General features: G+C 46.0%; 1 protein-coding gene across 3 annotated transcripts in view; it reads left to right on the top strand.

The window, feature by feature from the left end:
• The window catches only part of TMCO3 (transmembrane and coiled-coil domains 3), a 50,805-nt gene that overhangs the window by 18,248 nt on the left and 13,696 nt on the right, over positions 1–18,861 (top strand). For 2 of the 3 annotated variants that reach the window (XM_039221614.1, XM_039221613.1), the window contains 3 exons: positions 343–435; positions 5,242–5,428; positions 7,371–7,491. In XM_039221614.1, coding sequence (XP_039077545.1) covers positions 343–435; positions 5,242–5,428; positions 7,371–7,491 — 401 coding nt within the window. The remainder of the gene's footprint in view (positions 1–342; positions 436–5,241; positions 5,429–7,370; positions 7,492–18,861) is intronic. The other variant, XM_039221615.1, reaches the window with a different exon arrangement.

The following is an 18,861-nucleotide window of genomic DNA, read 5'->3' as shown; positions in this document are numbered from 1 at the left end:
CCTCCAGAGGAAGTGAAGGAAGGCAGTAATGAGAGCAGAGGCAGTTACTGAACCTGAAAATGGGGGAATTCGTGAGCTGGTTCTTAGGAAAAAAGATGAAAATAGTCCTTCAGCTAATTAAGAAAAAGGAAAAAAAAGAAACCATGTATCTGGAAGTTCAAGTTACCTCAGGCATAGAGGACATTCAGAGAAGTAGTTTTAAAAAAAATACTGTGGTTTTTTTTTTTGGTTTTGTTTTGTTAAGGATATTCCCACTAAGTATGTTAGTACAAGATTGTCCCTTGAAGTACACTTCGTTTGTTAAATACATTAACTTGTGTGGCTTTAAATTTTTGTTTCCAGTCTGTTGTGCAGGTGGAGACCTTAGGAGAGGTTGGCGTGTTCTTTACTCTGTTTCTTGTGGGCCTGGAGTTCTCTCCGGAAAGGCTGAGAAAGGTAAGAGCCTCACCAAGCTATGTTATCGCCCCAGTTAACATCACATGGTTTTTGTTTGTTCATGATTTGACTTTCAAATTAAGTGTTTTATTGTTTTTTTTATATTCTTTTTATTTTGTTTTGTTTTTTATATTTCTGAGAGAGAGAGAGAGAGTGCGAGCGTGAGCAGGGGAGGGTCAGAGAGAGAGGGAGGTACAGAATCTGAAACAGCCTCCAGGCTCCGAGCTGGCAGTCAGCACAGAGTCTGACGTGGGGCTCGAACCCATGAACCGTGAGATCATGACCTGAGCCAAAGTCAGATGCTCAACCGACTGAGCCACCCAGGCACCCCTCAAATTAAGTGTTTTAGAACAGAATATACTTTTTACTTTTGGAATGTAAATTCTAAAAGATAAAAAATACTAGAAAATAGAAATTCAGTGAATAAATAAAATTAGCTTTCCTGTGGCTAATTCCAGAAAAGGTCTGAGAAGTGATATGTTTGAAATTTAACATCTGGGGTCCCTCCATAAAGGTCCAAAACCACTAGAGGCTGAACCATCTTAGGGATCGAATGTTCAGTTTGTTACCCTAGAAAAAAATTTCTAATTCTAATTCCTAAATAAATGGCAAGATTTGATTTTTTTGTTCTATCACTGTGAATTGAAAGTATCTGAAAGACTTAATAACAGGACCACGTGTATGAACAAATGTGAAACTAAGGAAAGCAATAGTCGCCTTCTAAATTTGTTGGCTTTTAGAATTATTACTGTGAATACTGAAGTATTCCAGAAATGAAAATAGTTGGAGTAAGTCAGAAGCGAGTTAATTAAAAGCTCTTGTGTTTTTAGACAGATACCTCACAGAAGAGCAAGGTAGTCAGTTACAGAGCGGGCAGGAGGGAGGGGGCAGAAGAGCAGCGCAGGTGACAGCAGTGCTGGTGGACCCCAGGCTAGGCCGGTCGGTGGCTCTCGAGTCACTGTGAGGGCTGGTCGGTTAGAAAGGCGGCTTTGCAGGGCGACTGATGGGCCTTCACCTGATGGAGCTGCCCCTGGGTCTCTGTCCAAAGGAAAGAATGAAGTGCGTGTTTTTTCAAAACTTAACCCACAAAGGTATTCAGCTTCTCATTGTAGCATTTTTCTGAAAGCTGAGGAGCAACCTGGGTGTCTGATGGTCACACTGTCACAGCTACTTGACAAGCATTGTGTAGCTGGGAAGGATGCTGCAAGATGGTGAGATAGCGAAGAAAAATATGTTGAAACACTGGCCTTCATTCACCCTGTTACTCTTTGACCTCTCTCTTTGTTCTCTTTTTTCTTTTGAAAGCTCCATTTGTCCATCTCCCGATTACCATCACTTCCTTTAAATACTTCTCCAGATGCGCCTCCTCATGAAGCGTTCTGAGTCACTTTAGTGTTTTCTCCAGGTACTTTTGTGTCTTTTTACATGCTTCTGGCCTAACCTCTGTATGTTAAGTTCTGAACCCAGAGTTTCAAGGACGCCGCTCTCTCCTGTGAGCTGTGGTCAGGGGCGTGCTGGACACGGCACCGTGGCCGGGACCTGCGGCTGTGGGGGAGCCAGGAGCCTGTGGACGGGAAGGTCGTCCTCTGCCACCGTCCCTGCTTCTCGGTCAGCGCAGGCTCCCCTGGGTTTTCGCGTGTTGAGTTGAGGGAGGCTGACAGTAGACAGCGGCAGTTACTTGTGGCTTGGGGCAGATAGGGGCAGAGCTCGGCTTCTGCATCGACTGGCCTTGGGGTGTCAGCAGAGTGTCCCACACCGTGGATGTCGGTCTCCTCATCTACATAGTCGGATTTGCTCTGACTTATCGTAATTTATATTTTTCACCACTGTACCAGTCACGTTTCAATGAGAACTTCATCCAGCATCACGTGAAGAACGTTTTCACCGTATGAAACTACACGCTGTTCCCGGTGTGGCGCTGGCTTCTGGGGCTTCGGGTTTTATGCTGATGGGCGCCTGGCGATGCAGCCTTAGGAGGGCCTGGCAAGGAGGGTGTGTGCGCGTGTCAAGGAGGAAGCGTGCTGTGGTCTGAGAAGCGGAAGGAAGCTTCCCGGGGACGCGGCATCTATTTAGTGACTTTGGGGTGAGCTGTGGCCCCCCCTGGCACGAATCCTCACTCGTCAGCTCCCTGTGACAGGCTTGCAGGAGGATGGCAGCCTGGTCCTTTTCAGGCCTCCGAGCTCGGATTGCAGAAGGGTTAACCATGCCTGATAAGCTACACTAGCAAGTGACATATTTGTGTTTCTCCAGCGTGAAGAGCAGGCAGAGTGTTAGCGCAGTTGAAGCGGCTGGTGAGATCGTGGGCTCCCCAAGCGCCCCTCGTTCGGAAAATCATTCAGTGGGGTTTTGAAATAATAATTGCTGAAAGGCCCTCTTAGAGCCTCTGGGAAACCCCTGAAAGTCTGAGTGGAAACTTCGGAACGCTGAGGTCTAGGAACTACTTAATTGTCGGCACTGAGGACAGCCGCAGTCGTTCCTCTGATAGCGTGTCCTGCTGGGTGGGTGCCTGCGCCCCTGCCTGGCGGTGCCCTGGCTCCCCTTGTGCTCAGCTTTCACGTGCTGGCTCCTCGCCTCTGTCTCCCTGCCTGGGGGCTGCGTTTTCTCCCCTTTTTCTCCTTTTCTCTTTTTAATATTTGCTTTTTTGTTTTGAGAGAGAGAGCTCAAGCGAGAGGGGGAGGGGCAGAGGGGGAGGGACAAAGGGAGAGGGTGAGGGGGCGTCCCAAGCAGGCTCCATGCTGTCAGCGAGGAGCCTGAAGCTCAACTGACTGAGCCACCCAGGCGCCCTCTCCTCCCCTTTTCTCCTTATTTGTTCCCACAGTAACCTTGTTCCAGACACTGGTGGCTACTGAGTATGAGGCATCGTGCACAGCCACGTGGCCCTCCCGTGTGGGGCTTCGGTTCTGGGATTTCAGAGGGATGTATTGGGTTGTGGACAGAAGTCCTGGGTCAAGAGATGAGAAAAATGGAGCCCGAGACGGTGTGCGGCTGTGGTGCAGAAGCACGGAGACCAGGCCGCTGTGAATTCTGACGTGGGGAGTTGCCTGGGACCCTGCTGAACCCCAGGGTCTGGTAATGTGTGGCCTGAGGGCCTGTGTTTCTGGTAGCACCGGGGCGCCCAGATGCCCCACGTGGGGCAAGAATCTATGGGCACTGCCCACATTTCCCACTGTTATTTGCTCCACACTGTGCTCCTTGGGCTAATAGATCCCAGCCCTCCTGACCAAGGTTTGGTAGCGACCTCAGAAATCGTTAGTCTGGCCTTTGAGAGTCTACGGATGTAGAAGGCAGAGTAGAGAGACTGGTGCTGAGACCCAAGGTGCTCAGCCGGCAGTGGGCTCCATCCTGAGCTCCAGGGTCCCTTGTGGGCAGAGATACCCTGACTGATGCTGCTTGTAGGAGTGGCTACCCTGAAACCTGGAACCCTTAAAACCCAGCCTGCCGGCCTCCCCAGCAGTTGTGCCGGGTCTGTAGGTGCGCCCCGGCCTCCCTGCCGCTCTTGGCTGTGACACGGGAAGGGGGGAGCCGTTGGAAGGCCATTAACCACAGCAGCCATCGCCACTCCTAGGTGCAGGAAGCACGGAGAATGGAATCCGAACCTCGGAGAAGCAGCCTCAGGGGCTCACCTCTCTCTGGAAGGCGAGCGTGGAGCCTGGGTTGGCCAGAGACACGTGGCCAAGGACAGACTGGCTCTGTGCGGAGGGCTGAGCCTTCATTTCCTTTGTGTCTGTCAGTGTCCCTCCATTTGACTCAGGGCTTGATGGTGTTGGGAGGCGCTTGTAACTCGTTCCTGAAGTTGGGCGCTGCTGTGGTGGACAGGCAGCCTGGCGACCGGCTGTGGCTGTGGGGCGGCCAGGGTGGGCATGTGCCCATTTGGCCACAGCAGCAAGTCGGTACCCAGCCTTAGGAAGAGCCTTGCAGCTGCTCAGATTCCTGAAGACAGTGTTGTGATTTTGAAAGAAGTGTTCATTTTTGTCAGGAAGCAGAGCAGAGGAGGAAAAGGTCACACCCTTCAGAGCACCCAGAGACACAGATGACGCTTGCCAGCTGCTGGGGCAGCAGTTTGCCTCAGAGCGTCTGGGCCGGGCCCTGCGCCCCTTGGCCTCCTCCGGGTCCCCTTGTGCCCTTGCCGGAGCGAGCTGGTTTTGCCCGAGGGGGTATAGGGTGAGAAGAAAATGAGTAAGTGCTTTCAAGTAGGATAGGATGAGTTTTGGGTTAATTTCTTTCGTCAATATGTACCATTCATGTTTGTATAAACGTCAGATAGTTTTTAGTATCATGCCTGTTCTACTCCATTAAAAACCTTGGAGAGTTAGAATCAAACCTGATTTCCTTCACATTTTCCGTTATGTCTAACAGCACTGAGAGCACACTGAGGTGCCTCATCAGTATTTGATTATTGAGCCATGCTGCGTAGGTCTGTGTCCTGACATTGACTTCCATGTGACTATGGACAAGTTAGTGAGCTTCTGTATTTTCATCTAGAAAAGGTAGTAATTGTGCTGTCTACTTCTGAGATGTGTTCTGAGGATTAGATTATAGGTGCACAGAACTGCATTGCACAGAGAGGCATGCGTGTTTCGTCCCTGTAACAAAACTTAGCACTCGGTAAGCCGACAGAAGTGTTTACTGTTTTTATTGTGTTCAGATTACGACTTCGGGTATCGTGCTGATGTGTCTACTACAGAGCTACTTCCTGAACGTTTTAGGCTGAGACCAGGCGGTATATGTGCATGCACCCTGCATGGTGCTGGTCAAGGGATGACCGTCATCACTAAAACATGTGTAAACAAATGTGTTCTCTCCAAGGTCTGGAAGATAGCCTTACAAGGACCGTGTTACATGACACTGTTAATGATCGCATTTGGCTTGTTATGGGGACACCTTTTACAGATCAGACCCACTCAGAGCGTCTTTATTTCTACGTGCCTGTCCTTATCAAGCACACCCTTAGTGTCCAGATTCCTCGTGGGCAGTGCCCGGGGTGAAAAAGAAGGTAAGTGATGACATGCTGAAGTATTGGCTTAATTGAATTAATTGGCTTGAATTCACTCCAAAGTCCTGTTAGAAAAAACATTGCAGCTCCCTCTCCACCCCCTCCCCGGGCTTTCCTAACAGTCACGGGCCCTCGCACTGTGTTCACTCGGGAACTGACACCCTCAGCAATTCAGCTTTTCCAGTCTCCACTGGATTAAGAAAACAACTTTTACATGCTCATTGATTTAGGATGGTTTGAGGACCACACTTAAAAGGAAGAAAGAAATCCACATCGGAAAGTGTCCCGCAGAATTGGTGGTTTAAGGGATGAATGCCGCGCCGGACCTGACGTCCCCAGTTGCCCTCATGGGAGGTGACGCGGCGGGTTTGTTACGTGCAGCCTGAGGTAGAGTGGCAGATGCGCTCTGTTCACTGCTTTAACTCTGGCTGCGGACTTTTGATACCTTTTTTCCTATAAACTATGTGACAGATGCTTTGGTGATTGAGGGTATTTTCACCTCTTTGGGGCTAGTTTCACGTCTGTACTGGCAACACTGGCCTCTGATCGTTACTGGACCTAACTAGCAGAGCCAGCCTGCGTGAGCAGCTTAGGGACGAACGTCCTGGGTGGCTCACGCTGGCAGGCTCAGCTTCAACAGCACTGCTGGTTTATATCCTGTGAACTCGTTAGTGATTTTCACTGTTTTGCTCTTGTTCTGTGAAAGCCAGAGAGAGGCACCATTATTGGTGCTGGGCTGAAATCCGCTCACCTCTTCTGAGGACTTGGGGAGGGAGACCGCAGCGTGGCTGCGAGCACAGGGCCTGGCGCGCTTCCCGGGATCAGGAGCAGAGTCTCAGGATCGGGAGTGCCACAGGCAGGCAGGGGCCTGTTGAGGTGTTTGTTGAAAATTATGGATTTTTGAAGTGTCCTCACTCATCTGTTATTAGCGTGGGGAATTCCTCTTCACTTCTAAGTTGTAAGGCTTTAGCCACAACAATCCTAGGCCTGTCCACTTAGAATGTTTTAAAATTCGATCAATCAACCAAATCAATCAATCAATCAAATTCTAAGCCCAGATATTTTATGTACCAAAAATTTAACTTTGCATGGTAAGTAAAACAAGGCTCCTGGATTACCTGAACTTCTAACAAGTGTGACTTTTGCTGGTGATGAGGGATTTTAATTTTATTTGGTTTGCTTATTCTTTTCCTTTTCTGTGAGATTACTCTTATCAGATTAGCCTTTAAATATCTGTTACTGCCAGTTGCTTTTTTTTATTTTTTAAGGAAAAAAAAAAAGATTATTTTGTGGGGGAACATGACAGTTAAAAGTTTGGTCCAAAGCCAGAACTGTGGGAGGCATGGAGTTCATGGAAAATGGTGCCCATTTCCGGTTGTCTTTGTGGAGGAGCCGCATAGTCCCTTCGGGCAGCCCTGGCTACTGCCTTCCGTTCCATCCAGCTGAAGAGCCGCTCTGCGTTTGTGTCAGTGATAGACGCTCACTGTGGCCGTGGTGGCCAGCTGGAGGGAAGGCGACCTGTCAGCCAGGTCAGCCAGCAGGTGCAGCCAGCAGGGGGCGGGGCCGGGTCTCCTGAGTAGCTTAGGGGCGAGAGAAAGCTTGGACTTAAAGGCGCATTTCCTGTGTTCTGTGGACACAGAGTGAAAGTAACGTGGTTATCCAGGCTCGCCATACTCTTGTGTCCCTTGCCATCTTCCCATGATGGCGTTTTTTCTGTAAGTCTATTAGTAACAAGTGCTGGAAATATCCTGGAAATTTTCTTTACAAGATGTTTCCCATGTTGAAGATGTTTCAGTGTTTGCTCTAGAAGAGACTCTAAAGTCTGTATTCTGTTATTAAAGTAGCAGAATTTAAATTACTTTGGAAATATGCATGATGACTGTTTTGACATGGGACACTTTAACTTAACCTAAACCTGTGCCATTGATACGTTTTCCTCAAGCAGGCGAAGTCGACTACAGCGCGGTGCTGCTTGGGATGCTCGTGGTGCAGGACGTGCAGCTGGGCCTGTTCATCGCCGGCCTGCCCACCCTTATCCAGGCCGGGGCCGGCGCCTACTCCAGGTGAGCGCCGCGCTCCTTCGTCTCCGCTCGCTCTCCAGCTTCCGCCGTCTGGTCGCCAAAATGCTGTTTAGTATGTCTTCCGAAGAGATGTTTAGAGCTTGTCCTGAGCAGGCAGAGCACGTGGTCTCCGGAGTCACCGTGCCTGGGGTCAGGCTCCAGCTCGGTCGGCCTTGGGCAAGTTCCTTAACCTCACTCTCCCTCAGTGTTGTCATCTAGAAAGTGGGGATGATGTTACTCCCTAACAGGGTAGTTAGGACTAAATGGGCTAAGATCTAAAAGTGCTTAGAACAATGCCTGGAACATGCCGTGTGTGACCGTACGTGAGGTCGTGTGAGATTGTGCGTCTGACCGTGTGCGTGATGGTGCGTGTGCACGCTGTCATCATGGGGATTATTGTGTCCCCGTTGCCATTTCCTTTTTTCCTTATCTCAATAACATAACCCCAAGACCTGAGCCACACTTGCCTAGGCTCATGTGGAAAGAAGTCAAATTAAAAGTGGAAAAATAAATTTCCCAGAAAGTCATAGGTTATGCTGTGCATACTAGTACAAGAACACCAGCCCGAAAATAAATCACTTGGAAAATGTGAGGAGCCCCATAAAATTTGAAGGTAAATTGCATGTGGGTTAGGACTGTAAGCTTGAGTTTATTTTTTATTTATTTTATTTATTTTAATGTTTATCTATTCTTGATAGAGAGAGAGGGAGACAGATCGTGAATGGGGGAAGGGACGGGGACGGGAGACACAGAATCTGAAGCAGGCTCCAGGCTCTGAGCTGTCAGCATAGAACCCAATGCGGGGCTTGAACTCACGAACCAGGAGATCATGACCTGAGCTGAAGTCGGATGCCTAACTGACAGAGCCACCCAGGCAGCCCTCTGTAAGCTTGAGTTTAATAAGCAAATATACTGTATGTATATAAATATTGTGCTTTAAGTATTTCCAGATACTATATTTATTTCATGTCTCACAGTAATGATACCATAGCTTATAAATTAGTAGACTTTTTTGAAATTTCTTTTGGAACCACTTTGCAATGCTGAGATCTGTCAACTTATTTCTTCTTTCTCTATATACCTTTTATTTACTCTTCTTGCCCTGTTTCCCTGGCTAGAATTTCCAGTACTTTGTTGAGTAAGATTATGTGAGTGAATGTTCCTGCCTTTTTCCTCATCTGAAAGGGAAAGCATCCATTCTTTCACCGTTAAATGCAATGTTAACTGTTGGGTTTTTATTAATTCTAGGAAGTTCCCTTCTGATCTCTGAGAGTTTGCCGAGAGTTTTTATTGTGAGCACATGTTGGATTTTGTCAGATGCTTTTTCTGCATCTGTTGATATGATTGTATGGTTTTTCTTCTTTAGCCAGTTGACATGGTAGATTACATCCATTGATTTTTGGAAGTCAAACCAGCCTTACATACCTAGAATGAATCCTACTTGGTTGTGGTATATAATTCTTTTTATACATTATTGTCTTCCAATTAGCTAATATTTTGTTGAGGCTTTTTGTGTCTGAGTTGATGAGAGATAATGATGTGTACCTTTGTTTTATGGTACTCTCTATTTCTGGTTTTGGTGGTAGGGTAATACTACGTTCCTAACACGATTTGGGAAATGTTTCTTCTTTTTCTTTTTCTGGAAAACATTGTATAAAACTGCTGTTAATTCTTCCTTAAATATTTGGTAGAACTCTCCAGTGAAACTATCTGGGTCTTGAGATTTCTTTGGGAGGATTTTTGTTAAATTACAAATTCAGTTTGCCTAATGGTTATGAGGCTATTCAAATTATCTACAAATTGTCTATATTTTGTTGAATTGTGGTAGCTTGGTTTTTCAAAGAATGGGTTCATCTCGTTTCACTTGTGGAGTTTACATGTGCAGAAGTGTTTGTAGTATTCCTTTATCATCCTTTTGATGTCCGTAAGGTCTGCAGTAATGTTTCCTGTTTACTCCTGAGCTTGGTAACTCGCGCTTTCTCTCTTTTTCTTTGTCAGTATTTCTAGAGGTTTGACAATTTTTTTAATCTCTTTAAAGAACCTGCTCTTTGTTTCATTGGCTTTTTTCCTTTCTTTTTCTGTCTTTACTTTGATTGGTTTCTACCCTTCTGTTTTGTTTTCCTACTGTGCATTTTGGCTGTTATTTGTGTAGGTTCTTGTGCTGTGAATGTAGATTATCGACTTGAAACCTTTCTTCTTTTCTCCTATGAGTGTTTAGTGCTACACATTTCCCTTGCAGCACTGTCTTGGCTGCATCTCGTTTATTTTGATATGTTGTATTTTTATCTTCATGTAGTTCAGCTAACTTAAAACATTTCCTTTGAAGTTCCTCTTTGATCTGTGGATTGTTTAGAAGTCTGTTGCTTAGTTTCGAAGTGTTTGTGGAGGTTTACCTGTTGTCTTTCTGTTACTGATTTCTAGTTTAATTCCACTCTGGTCACAGAGCAAACACACTCTGGTTTTGTTTTTAATGTTTATTTATTTGGGGGGAGAGAGAGAGAGAGAGATCGGGAGGGACAAAGAGAGAGAGATAGAGAGGCAGAGAGAGAGAGAATCTCAAGCAGGCTCCACACTGTCAGTGCAGAGCCCAACGTGGGGCTTGAACTCAAAAATGGTGAGATCATGACCTGAGCTGAAGTCAGATGCTTAACTGAGCCACCCAGGTGCCCCAGAACAAACATACTTTGTATGATTTTAATTCTTTTAAATTGTTGAAGTTTGTCTTGTGGCCTCAGATACAGTCTGTGGTAAGTGCTCCAAAGTCACTTGTTCTGATGTCGAGTGGAGTATTTTATGTCAGACCCTGTTTGTTCATGGCATTGTTCAGTTTTTCTGTGTTCTTGCTGAGGAAGGTGGTTATTGATGTCCCCAATTATAATTGCTTATTTGTCAATTTCTCCTTCTAGCTCTGTCAGCTTCTGATTTATATATTTTGGTGCTCTCTTATTTGGTGCATACACATTTAGGATCATCTTGTTTTTCTGGTAGATTGACCTGGGTATCATTATGTAATATCTTTTTTGTTTCTAGTAATTTTCCTTATTCTGAAATTCACTTTATCTGCTATTAATATAGTCTCTCCTGCTTGCTTTTCATTAATGTCTACAGTGGTCTGTCTTTTCTATCTTTTAAAACTTTCAGTCTATTTATTCCATTGTATTTGAAGTGGGCTTCTTAATAGATAAGGAATTGTTGGATTGTTGGATGATTTTTTTTTAATGTTTATTTTGAGAGTGCTTGCACATGAGTAGGGGTGCAGAGAGAGAGAGAGAATTCCAAACAGGCTCCATGGGGTCAGCACAGAGCTCGATGTGGGGCTCGATCCCACGAGCCAGGAGATCATGACTGGAGCCAAAATCGAGTCAGACACTCAACTGACTGACCCCCCAGGCACCCCCTGGATGGTGTTTTTTAAATCCATTTGGTCAGTCTGCCTTAATTAGTGTTGAGACCGTTTACATTTTAAGGTAAATATTGATGTTAGGACCTAAGTCTCTCATTTTGTTACTTGTTTTCTCTGTGTCTTGTTCCTCTTTTACATCTTTCTTATCCCCCCCCCCCCCCCCGCGCATTGGGTCACTTGCATAATTTTAAGGACCTGGTGTAGTTATAGTGCAGCTCCTCCAGGCACTAGCTTGCACGTGGTACTGTAGCTCGCTCGCGGCTGTTGAAGCTTTATCCCTTGTGACGTATGGGAGCCAAACTTCCCTTTAGCCCCCTTGCCTCTCCCTACATTTAAAGGATAATTGTTGTATTTTCTCTACTTATGTTGAGCACCATATCAGATGTGTTTATTAACTTTGCTTCAGTGAGCAAATAGGAGTTTTTAAATTCATTAGGATTACCTGTTGTATTTTTATTCGTTCTATTCTTGCTTTTTCAAGTTCAAGATTTCTTCTGTTATAATTTTCTTTCTGTCTGAGGACCTTCTTTGCTCATTCTTTCATAGTTAGTCTGCTGCTGGTGACAAATTCTCATCATTTTTCTTCCTCTGAGAAAATGCTGTCCTTCCTGCTTCCTGGAGGACGTTCTCACAGGATATGGATTACGCGGGGGTGGTCCTGTTGCTCCAGCACCTGGAGAGAGTGCCGCTTCTCTCTGGCTGCTGGCGGCTTCCATGGGAAATTGGATGCCATTCAAATTTGTGTTTCCCTAAACACAAGTTATGGGGAATTACTTATATGAGTGTTTTTTGTCTACTTTTTTTTTTTTTTAAATGTTTATTTACTTTTGAGAGACAGCTAGAGAACAAGCGGGAGAGGTGACACAGAATCTGAAGCAGCTCCAGGCTCCGAGCTGTCAGCACAGAGCCCGACGTGGGGCTCGAACTCACGGACCATGAGATCATGACCTGAGCCGAAGTCGGACGCTTAACCGACTGAGCCACTCAGGTGCCCTACCTCTCTGTCTGCTTTCAAGAGTCGTTCTTTGTTTCTGGTTTTCAGAAATCGAGCTCCGGTGTGTCTTGGTGTCTTCATCAGTTCAGGCTGTAACACCACCACAGACCGGAGCTTAAACAACCACCTTTATCTCTCGGTCTGAGATCAGGTGCTGGCAGATTTGGTTACTGACGAAAGCTCACCTTCAGACAGCTGTCTTCTTGTCGTGTCTTCACGGGACAGAGGGAGCGCAGCACAGAGGGTCTCTGGTCTCTTCTTACAATGAGGGCACTGACCCCACCACAGGGCCCCTTCTTCGTGACCTCCCAGAGGCCCCTCCTCCTAACACCATCATGTTGGGGCTTCATATAGAGATTTGGGGGGACACAAGCATTGAGTCCATAGCAGTCTTTGGACAGAACCGTTTTGGAGTTGGCTCAGTTTCTTGGATCCGTAGGTTTATGTCTCCTGCCTAATTTAGGATTTTCAGCCATTATTTCCTCAAATAGTGTTTCAGTCCCACGTGCTCCCTCCTGCTTTGACTCCAAGGATACAAACATGTGTTCTTTTGTTATTGTCCCATGGGCCTCTGAGACTCCTCCTTCCTCTTTCTCTTCTTTTTTTTCTATTTTCTCTCTGTTCATCAGACCAGGTAAATTGTCCTCAAGTTCATGGATTCTCTCCTTTGTCTTCATCCTATTTAGTCCATCCAGCAAGATTTTTATTTTTGTTATTACAGCTGACACTTGAACAATGCTGCTTTGAAGTATGTGGGTCCATAGGTATGTGGAGTTTTTTCAGGATGGTGCTGTGAACGTATTTTATCTTACTTATGATGTTTTTAATAACATTTCCTTTTCTCTTAACCTCACTACAGTATATAATTTGTGTAACCTACATAGTATGTATTAATCCACTGTTTATGTTAGCAGTAAGTCTTGGGAAGCCAAAAGTTATATGCAGGTTTTTACTGTGCATGCAGTTAGTGCCCCAGCCCCCGTGTTGTTCAAAGGTCAATTGTACATTGTTGTAGAATTTCCAGTTGGTCTTCCTTCTTATGACTTCTATTTCTTTTTTTTTTAATGTTTTTATTTAAAAAAAATTTTTTTTAATTTTTTTTTTTTTTTTAATTTCTGAGAGAAAGAGAGAGACAGCAGGGGAGGGTCAGAGAGAGAGGGAGACACAGAATCTGAAACAGGCTCCAGGCCCTGAGCTGACTGTCAGCACAAAGCCTGACACGAGGCTCGAACCCACGAACCATGAGATCATGACCTGAGCCAAAGTTGGACACTTAACTGACTGAGCCACCCAGGCACCCCTGTTTTTATTTAGTTTTGAGAGAGAGAGAGAGACAGCGTGAGCAGGGAAGGGTCAGAGAGAGAGGGAGACACAGAATCTGAAGACAGGCTCCAGGCTCTGAGCTAGCTGTCATCACAGAGCCTGACATGGGGCTCGAACCCACGAACCATGAGATCATGACCTGAGCCGAAGTCGGATGCTTAACTGACTGAGTCACCCATGCGCCCCATGAGTTCTATTTCTTTGGTGAAATTTTCTAGTTTTTCATTTCTTTAAAGAGATTTTTAAATTACTGTTAACTCATATTTTTGATGCTGCTTAAAATCTTTGTCAGATAATTCTAATAATGATTCACCTTGATGTTGGAGTCTGTCAGTCTTGTATTGGTCAATATTTACCGTTTGCCAGGAGATATGTTAAGTTTCAGCAATCCGAAAATAATAAAGATCTCTTCTCTTCTGTCAGATAGTCCAGCCTGTCAGAGGAAATAGAAGCAGTGAACAGCTTTTTAACTGAGATTCACAGGGGGTAAGGCTCGGGCCTGGAGCTTCAGCTCTGCCTCTTATAGCCTCGCAGTCTCTGGGCTTCAGTTTTCTCCCTGACGGTGGGAATGGTGCAGGGGCGCCTGGCTGGTTTGGTCAGCAGAGCTTGCAACTCTTCAGCTGAGGTTGTGGGTTCGAACCCCACGTTGGGTGTAGAGATTACTGAAAAAATTAAATCTTAGAAAAAAATGGGGATGGTACGGAAATAGTACCTACTTGTGAGGGTTGCAGGGGAGAATCGTACTGAGTGCTTAGCCTGCTACCTGGCGGGTGTAGCTGTTAAGGTCAGTTTATTGAGAGGCTCCTCTTGTCCTTTTCCTATGATTCAGTTTTTTTAACTATCTGAAAAGTGACATTTCTAGTCACAAGCCACTCTTTTATAAATAAGAGCCATTTCCTAGTCCTTCTGGCTACAGATTTGCAAGATAAGTAACTGAACAAAATTTGGATAGCAAAAGGAAGGTTTGCAACTTTAGCTGAACATTTTTTTTTTTTAATGTTTGCTTACTTTTCACATCAAGAGCGCCAGTGGGAAAGGGGCAGAGAGAGGGAGACAGAGGATCTGCCTCTGGGGCTCCGTGCGGACAGCAGGGAGCCTGATTCGGGGCTCCAACTCATGAACTAAGAGATCAGACCATAGTCTGAACTGAATTCAGACCTCAACTGGCTGAGCCACCCAGGTGCCCCAGCTGAAGATCACGTGAGTTCTATGTAAGAAGTATACAGTAAGTTACGACCGGAAGAGGTCAGACTCTCCTTACCGAACGGGAAGTGGAACCTCCACAGAAAGCGCCAGTGCTCAGAAAGAACAAACATGACCCTCATCACACGAAACTTCCCTGCCGCTTACAAGTGAAATGGTCACCGTAGGGCGTTGTCTCAGTCAGAAAACTTTAGAGACTTTTCTTTAGTAGTTTCCCAGTTAAAGAATCCAGGACACATGTCAATCCCTGTCGAAATAACACCAGCATTCTTCACACAGCTAGGACAACAAGCCTAAAATTTGTAGGGAACCTGAAAAGACCCCCAAAGAGCCAAAGCCATCTTGAACAAGAAAACCAAAGCAGGAGGCATCACAGTCCCGGACTGTAGCTATATTACAAAGCTGCAGACATCAAGACGGTATGGTACCGGCACAAAAACAGACACTCAGATCAATGGAACAGAATAGAGAACCCAGAAATAGACCCACAAAACGTATGTCTAACTAATCTTTGACAAAGCAGGAAAGAATATCCAATGGAAGAAAGACAATTCAGCAAATGGTGCTGGGAAAACTGGACAGCGACATGCAGCAAAATGAACCTGGACCACTTTCTTACACCTCATACAAAAATAAACTCAAAATGGATGAAAGATCTAAATGTAAGATAGGAAGCCATCAAAATTCTTGAGGAGAAAGCAGGCAAAAACCTCTTTGACCTCAGCCGCAGCAACTTTTTACTCAACACTTCTCCGGAGGCAGTGGGACCTCATCAAGATAAAAAGCTTCTGCACGGTGAAGGAAACAGTCAGCAAAACTAAAAGGCAACCGAGGGAATGGGAGAAGATACTTGCAAACGACATATCAGATAAAGGGTTAGTACCCAAAATCTATAAAGAACTTATCAAACTCAACATCCAAAAACTGAATAATCTAGTGAAGGAATGGGCTAAAGACATGAATAGACACTTCTCCAAAGAACACATCCAGATGGCTAACAGGCACATGAAAACATGCTCAATGTCACTCATCATCAGGGAAATACAAATCAAAACTACAATGAGATACCACCTCACACCAGTTAGAATGGCCAACATCAACAACACAGGCAATGACAGGTGTTGGCGAGGATGCGGAGAAAGAGGAGCTCTGCTGGGAATGCAAACTGGTGCGGCCCCTCTGGAAACCAGTATGGAGGTGCCTCAAAACATTAAAAATAAAACTACCCTATGACTTAGCAATTGCACTACTAGGTATTTATCCAAAGGATACAGATTTGCTGTTTCAAAGGGGCACATGCACCCCAAGTTTATAGCGGTGCTATCAACAATAGCCAAAGTATAGAAAGAGCCTTTAGTCAGTCAAGGAAAGACAAATATCATATGACTTCACTCATCTGAGGAATTTAAGATATAAAATCGATGGACATAAGGGAAGGGAAGCAAACATAATATAAAAACAGGGAGGGGGACAAAACATAAGAGACTCTGTCTACTCCTGAAATCACTGTTGCCCTATATGCTAACTAACTTGGATGTAAATTTAAAAACATAATAAGGAATCCGGTACATGTATTGATCCCATTGATATTGTTTGGATTTGGTTGTGAAACATCACATTCAGCAATGTAGATGATGTAGAAAAGATGTTCTATGTTGTGTTAAACTATAAAACATAGATTTGGGTTGTAATACGATGTTTCCTCAAAAGGGTAAACAGTTGCCGTAAGACTCAGCTATTCCGCTCCGGGCTGTGGACCCAAGAGAAATGAAGACACCTGTCCACACAAAAATGTGTGTTGGGGGCTGAGGGGAGCACAGCAGTGTTCGTGTTCTTAATGCCGCAAATTATACACTTTAAAATAGTTAAAGTAGTAATTTTATGAATATTTTACCACAGTAAAAAAACTTGCGCATGAATGTTCATAGCAGCATTATTCATAACTGCTAAAAAGTGAAAACAACTCAAATACTCATTAGCTAATGAACGGATAAAGTGTTCTATGACCACACATCAGAATGTTGTTCAGCCGCAGCCAGGGATGGAGCCCTGACGCAAACCGCAACAGGGTCAACCGTGAGGACATCACACTCCTAGAAGAAGCCGGACACACAGGCTGCATGTTCTGTGATTCCATTTACGTGAAAGTTTCAGAGAAGACAAATCCATAGACAGGAAGTAGGTCAGGGGCTGGTGGGGGAGCAGAGAGTGAGCACTGATGGGTGATAAATCTGCTCTAAAATGGGTGGTGGTGATGGGTGTCCACCTCTGTAAATATACTTGAAACCACTGAGCTGCGCCCTCTAAATGCTGAATTGTATAGAAGGAGAATCCTATTTCAGTAAAGTTGTTAAAAATTACATACAGTATCACTTCAACTACATAAAGAAGAAAAAGACTGGAAATACACCTATTCACGTATATGATTTATGTATATGAATAAAGGGTTAATAATGATTTTCTTCTAGTAGAGTGATAGGTTATGATAATTTTATTGTCTATTGTTGCATACTTTTCTCTATAATTTGGGAAAACCTCTTCTAATTTTGGTTATCAGGAAAAATTTATGGTGAACAAACTAAAGAAATAAGATCCATGATGATAATATAAACATTGCCTTTTTATTATGCTCCAGTCAGAATTGATCGTTTCTAAAAGAAAAAGTTAACTTACTCCTTGCATTCCAACAAATATTTCATAGTTAAATAACAGAACACAGAGACTATGATAATACTTTTTAAAAGTAGTGATTTGAATTATTAAAGTCTTACAAGATCATGAAAATTCTAGAAGAAAGTATGGATGGATTTGTTTATAATATTGAAGATGGAGGCCCTCAGCTTCAAGCAGAGCAGAAGTTCCAGAAGCCATAAAGGACAGGAGAAGTGATCAGTGTTACTGCGCGGAAGTTTTATACCGTGCGTGTGCAAATACGGCTGTGCACGTGCACACATACCTGTGCTTATAAACACACACGTGCACACATAGGCGCACGTGTGCTCTGGAACAGGTACCTGTGCACATTTGGTAAGCCGGCCAAAGACAAATGGGAAGAATATTTGTAAACATGTTAAAGCCGGTCAAGTTACATATTTCATGAAGGTCTACAAATAGAACTTGGAATAACCCGGTTAATCAGCGGGCTGTGTGAGCAGCTAATGCAGAAACGAGAAGGGGAGGATGCTCGCCCGGTCCTGGAGGAAAGGCACGAGGCCCCTGTGCCTGTCACCCTGGGGCCCTGCGGGAGCAGGGGCGGGCCCCCCGCCGGGGTGTCACCGGCAGAGGCGTCTGCCTCAGCTGGACTGCCACACAGGCATGTTCTCAGAACGGCCTGTCGTCCGGCACCTCGAGAGCCGGCGGAGGGGAGCGCCTGCCTGGGGAAGGCGTGGCAGCACCTGCGTCACCGGGCATGGCCGGCACTCATGCAGAGCTTTGCCAAAACCCGGTAAATGGAGAGATCTAGATGCAGAACGGTAGTGTCTTCACTGAGTGAATGAACAGGAAGTGTGTGCAGGCGTGCAGGTGTCGCTGGGGCCGGGTCTTCTTCCCAGAGACCTGGGCCATCCCTGGCTTTCACTTTTCACGTGGACCTCTGTGAGCCGTCTGCCCGTTCCCTTCTTCACGGCGTGTTGGTTTGCAGTCGGGGGTGGGCGTGACGCCCCGGGCAGGGGGTTGCAGGGAGTGTGTGTGGTGGCTGGGAGCACAGGCCCCGGAGCCAGATGCCAGCACGTGGCCTGGAGCCACGGCTGCGCCTCCGCTCCACATTCTCATCTGTGGATGGGAAGCTTCCAGCACTTGTCAGGAGGAGCACGCCGAGACTGGAAGTCATGTGTGTGGCCGAGTGCGGTCCCAGTGCCCAGGGCACACAAGTGAGCAGGGTGTCTGGGGAGGATAGTGCTGAGTACGTGAGTGGTCAGTCAGATGACTGGTCAGACAAGTGCATGCACGGGATGGGGGGGGGAGCGGCGAACAGCAGATGGCCACGCCAGATTGGCAGGGCCTCCGGGTCGCAGACCTTGAGGCTCAAACCAGGACGCCGTGAGGGACGTGGGAGCTTCAGGGAGCGGAGGCTGGTGGAGGCAGCTCTGTGGGGGAGGGACGGGGAGGCTGCGCCCGGTCCAGGAAGCCTGGGCTCTTCTGATGTTCCCAGTGTTGTTCTGGCCTCTGTGGAGCATCGCAAGACCAGTGAGGAGCCTGGTGGAGCCATGTGGGGAGGTGACGGCATCCAGGAAAGGGGTGACAGGTGCAGGCCAGGCTCCGGATGACTGTGCTGGTGTGTGAGCAAACTGTTTCTCAGGGTGGGAAGACTGGCTGGGAACTGAGGGACGCGCAGCCTGCTTCATTCAGTGCCCTGGGCATGTGCCTGTCCCCTCCTGGTGACCCGGCGTGGAGCCCTCTACAGTGACTGCCCTTCTGGCCCAGCTTGTTCTTTTTTTTTTTTTTTTTTTTA

Source organism: Hyaena hyaena, unplaced genomic scaffold (genome assembly GCF_003009895.1).
Source record: "Hyaena hyaena isolate Hyena2069 unplaced genomic scaffold, ASM300989v1 scaffold_992, whole genome shotgun sequence".
NCBI lineage: Eukaryota > Metazoa > Chordata > Mammalia > Carnivora > Hyaenidae > Hyaena > Hyaena hyaena.
This window is presented reverse-complemented; position numbering and strand designations above follow the sequence as displayed.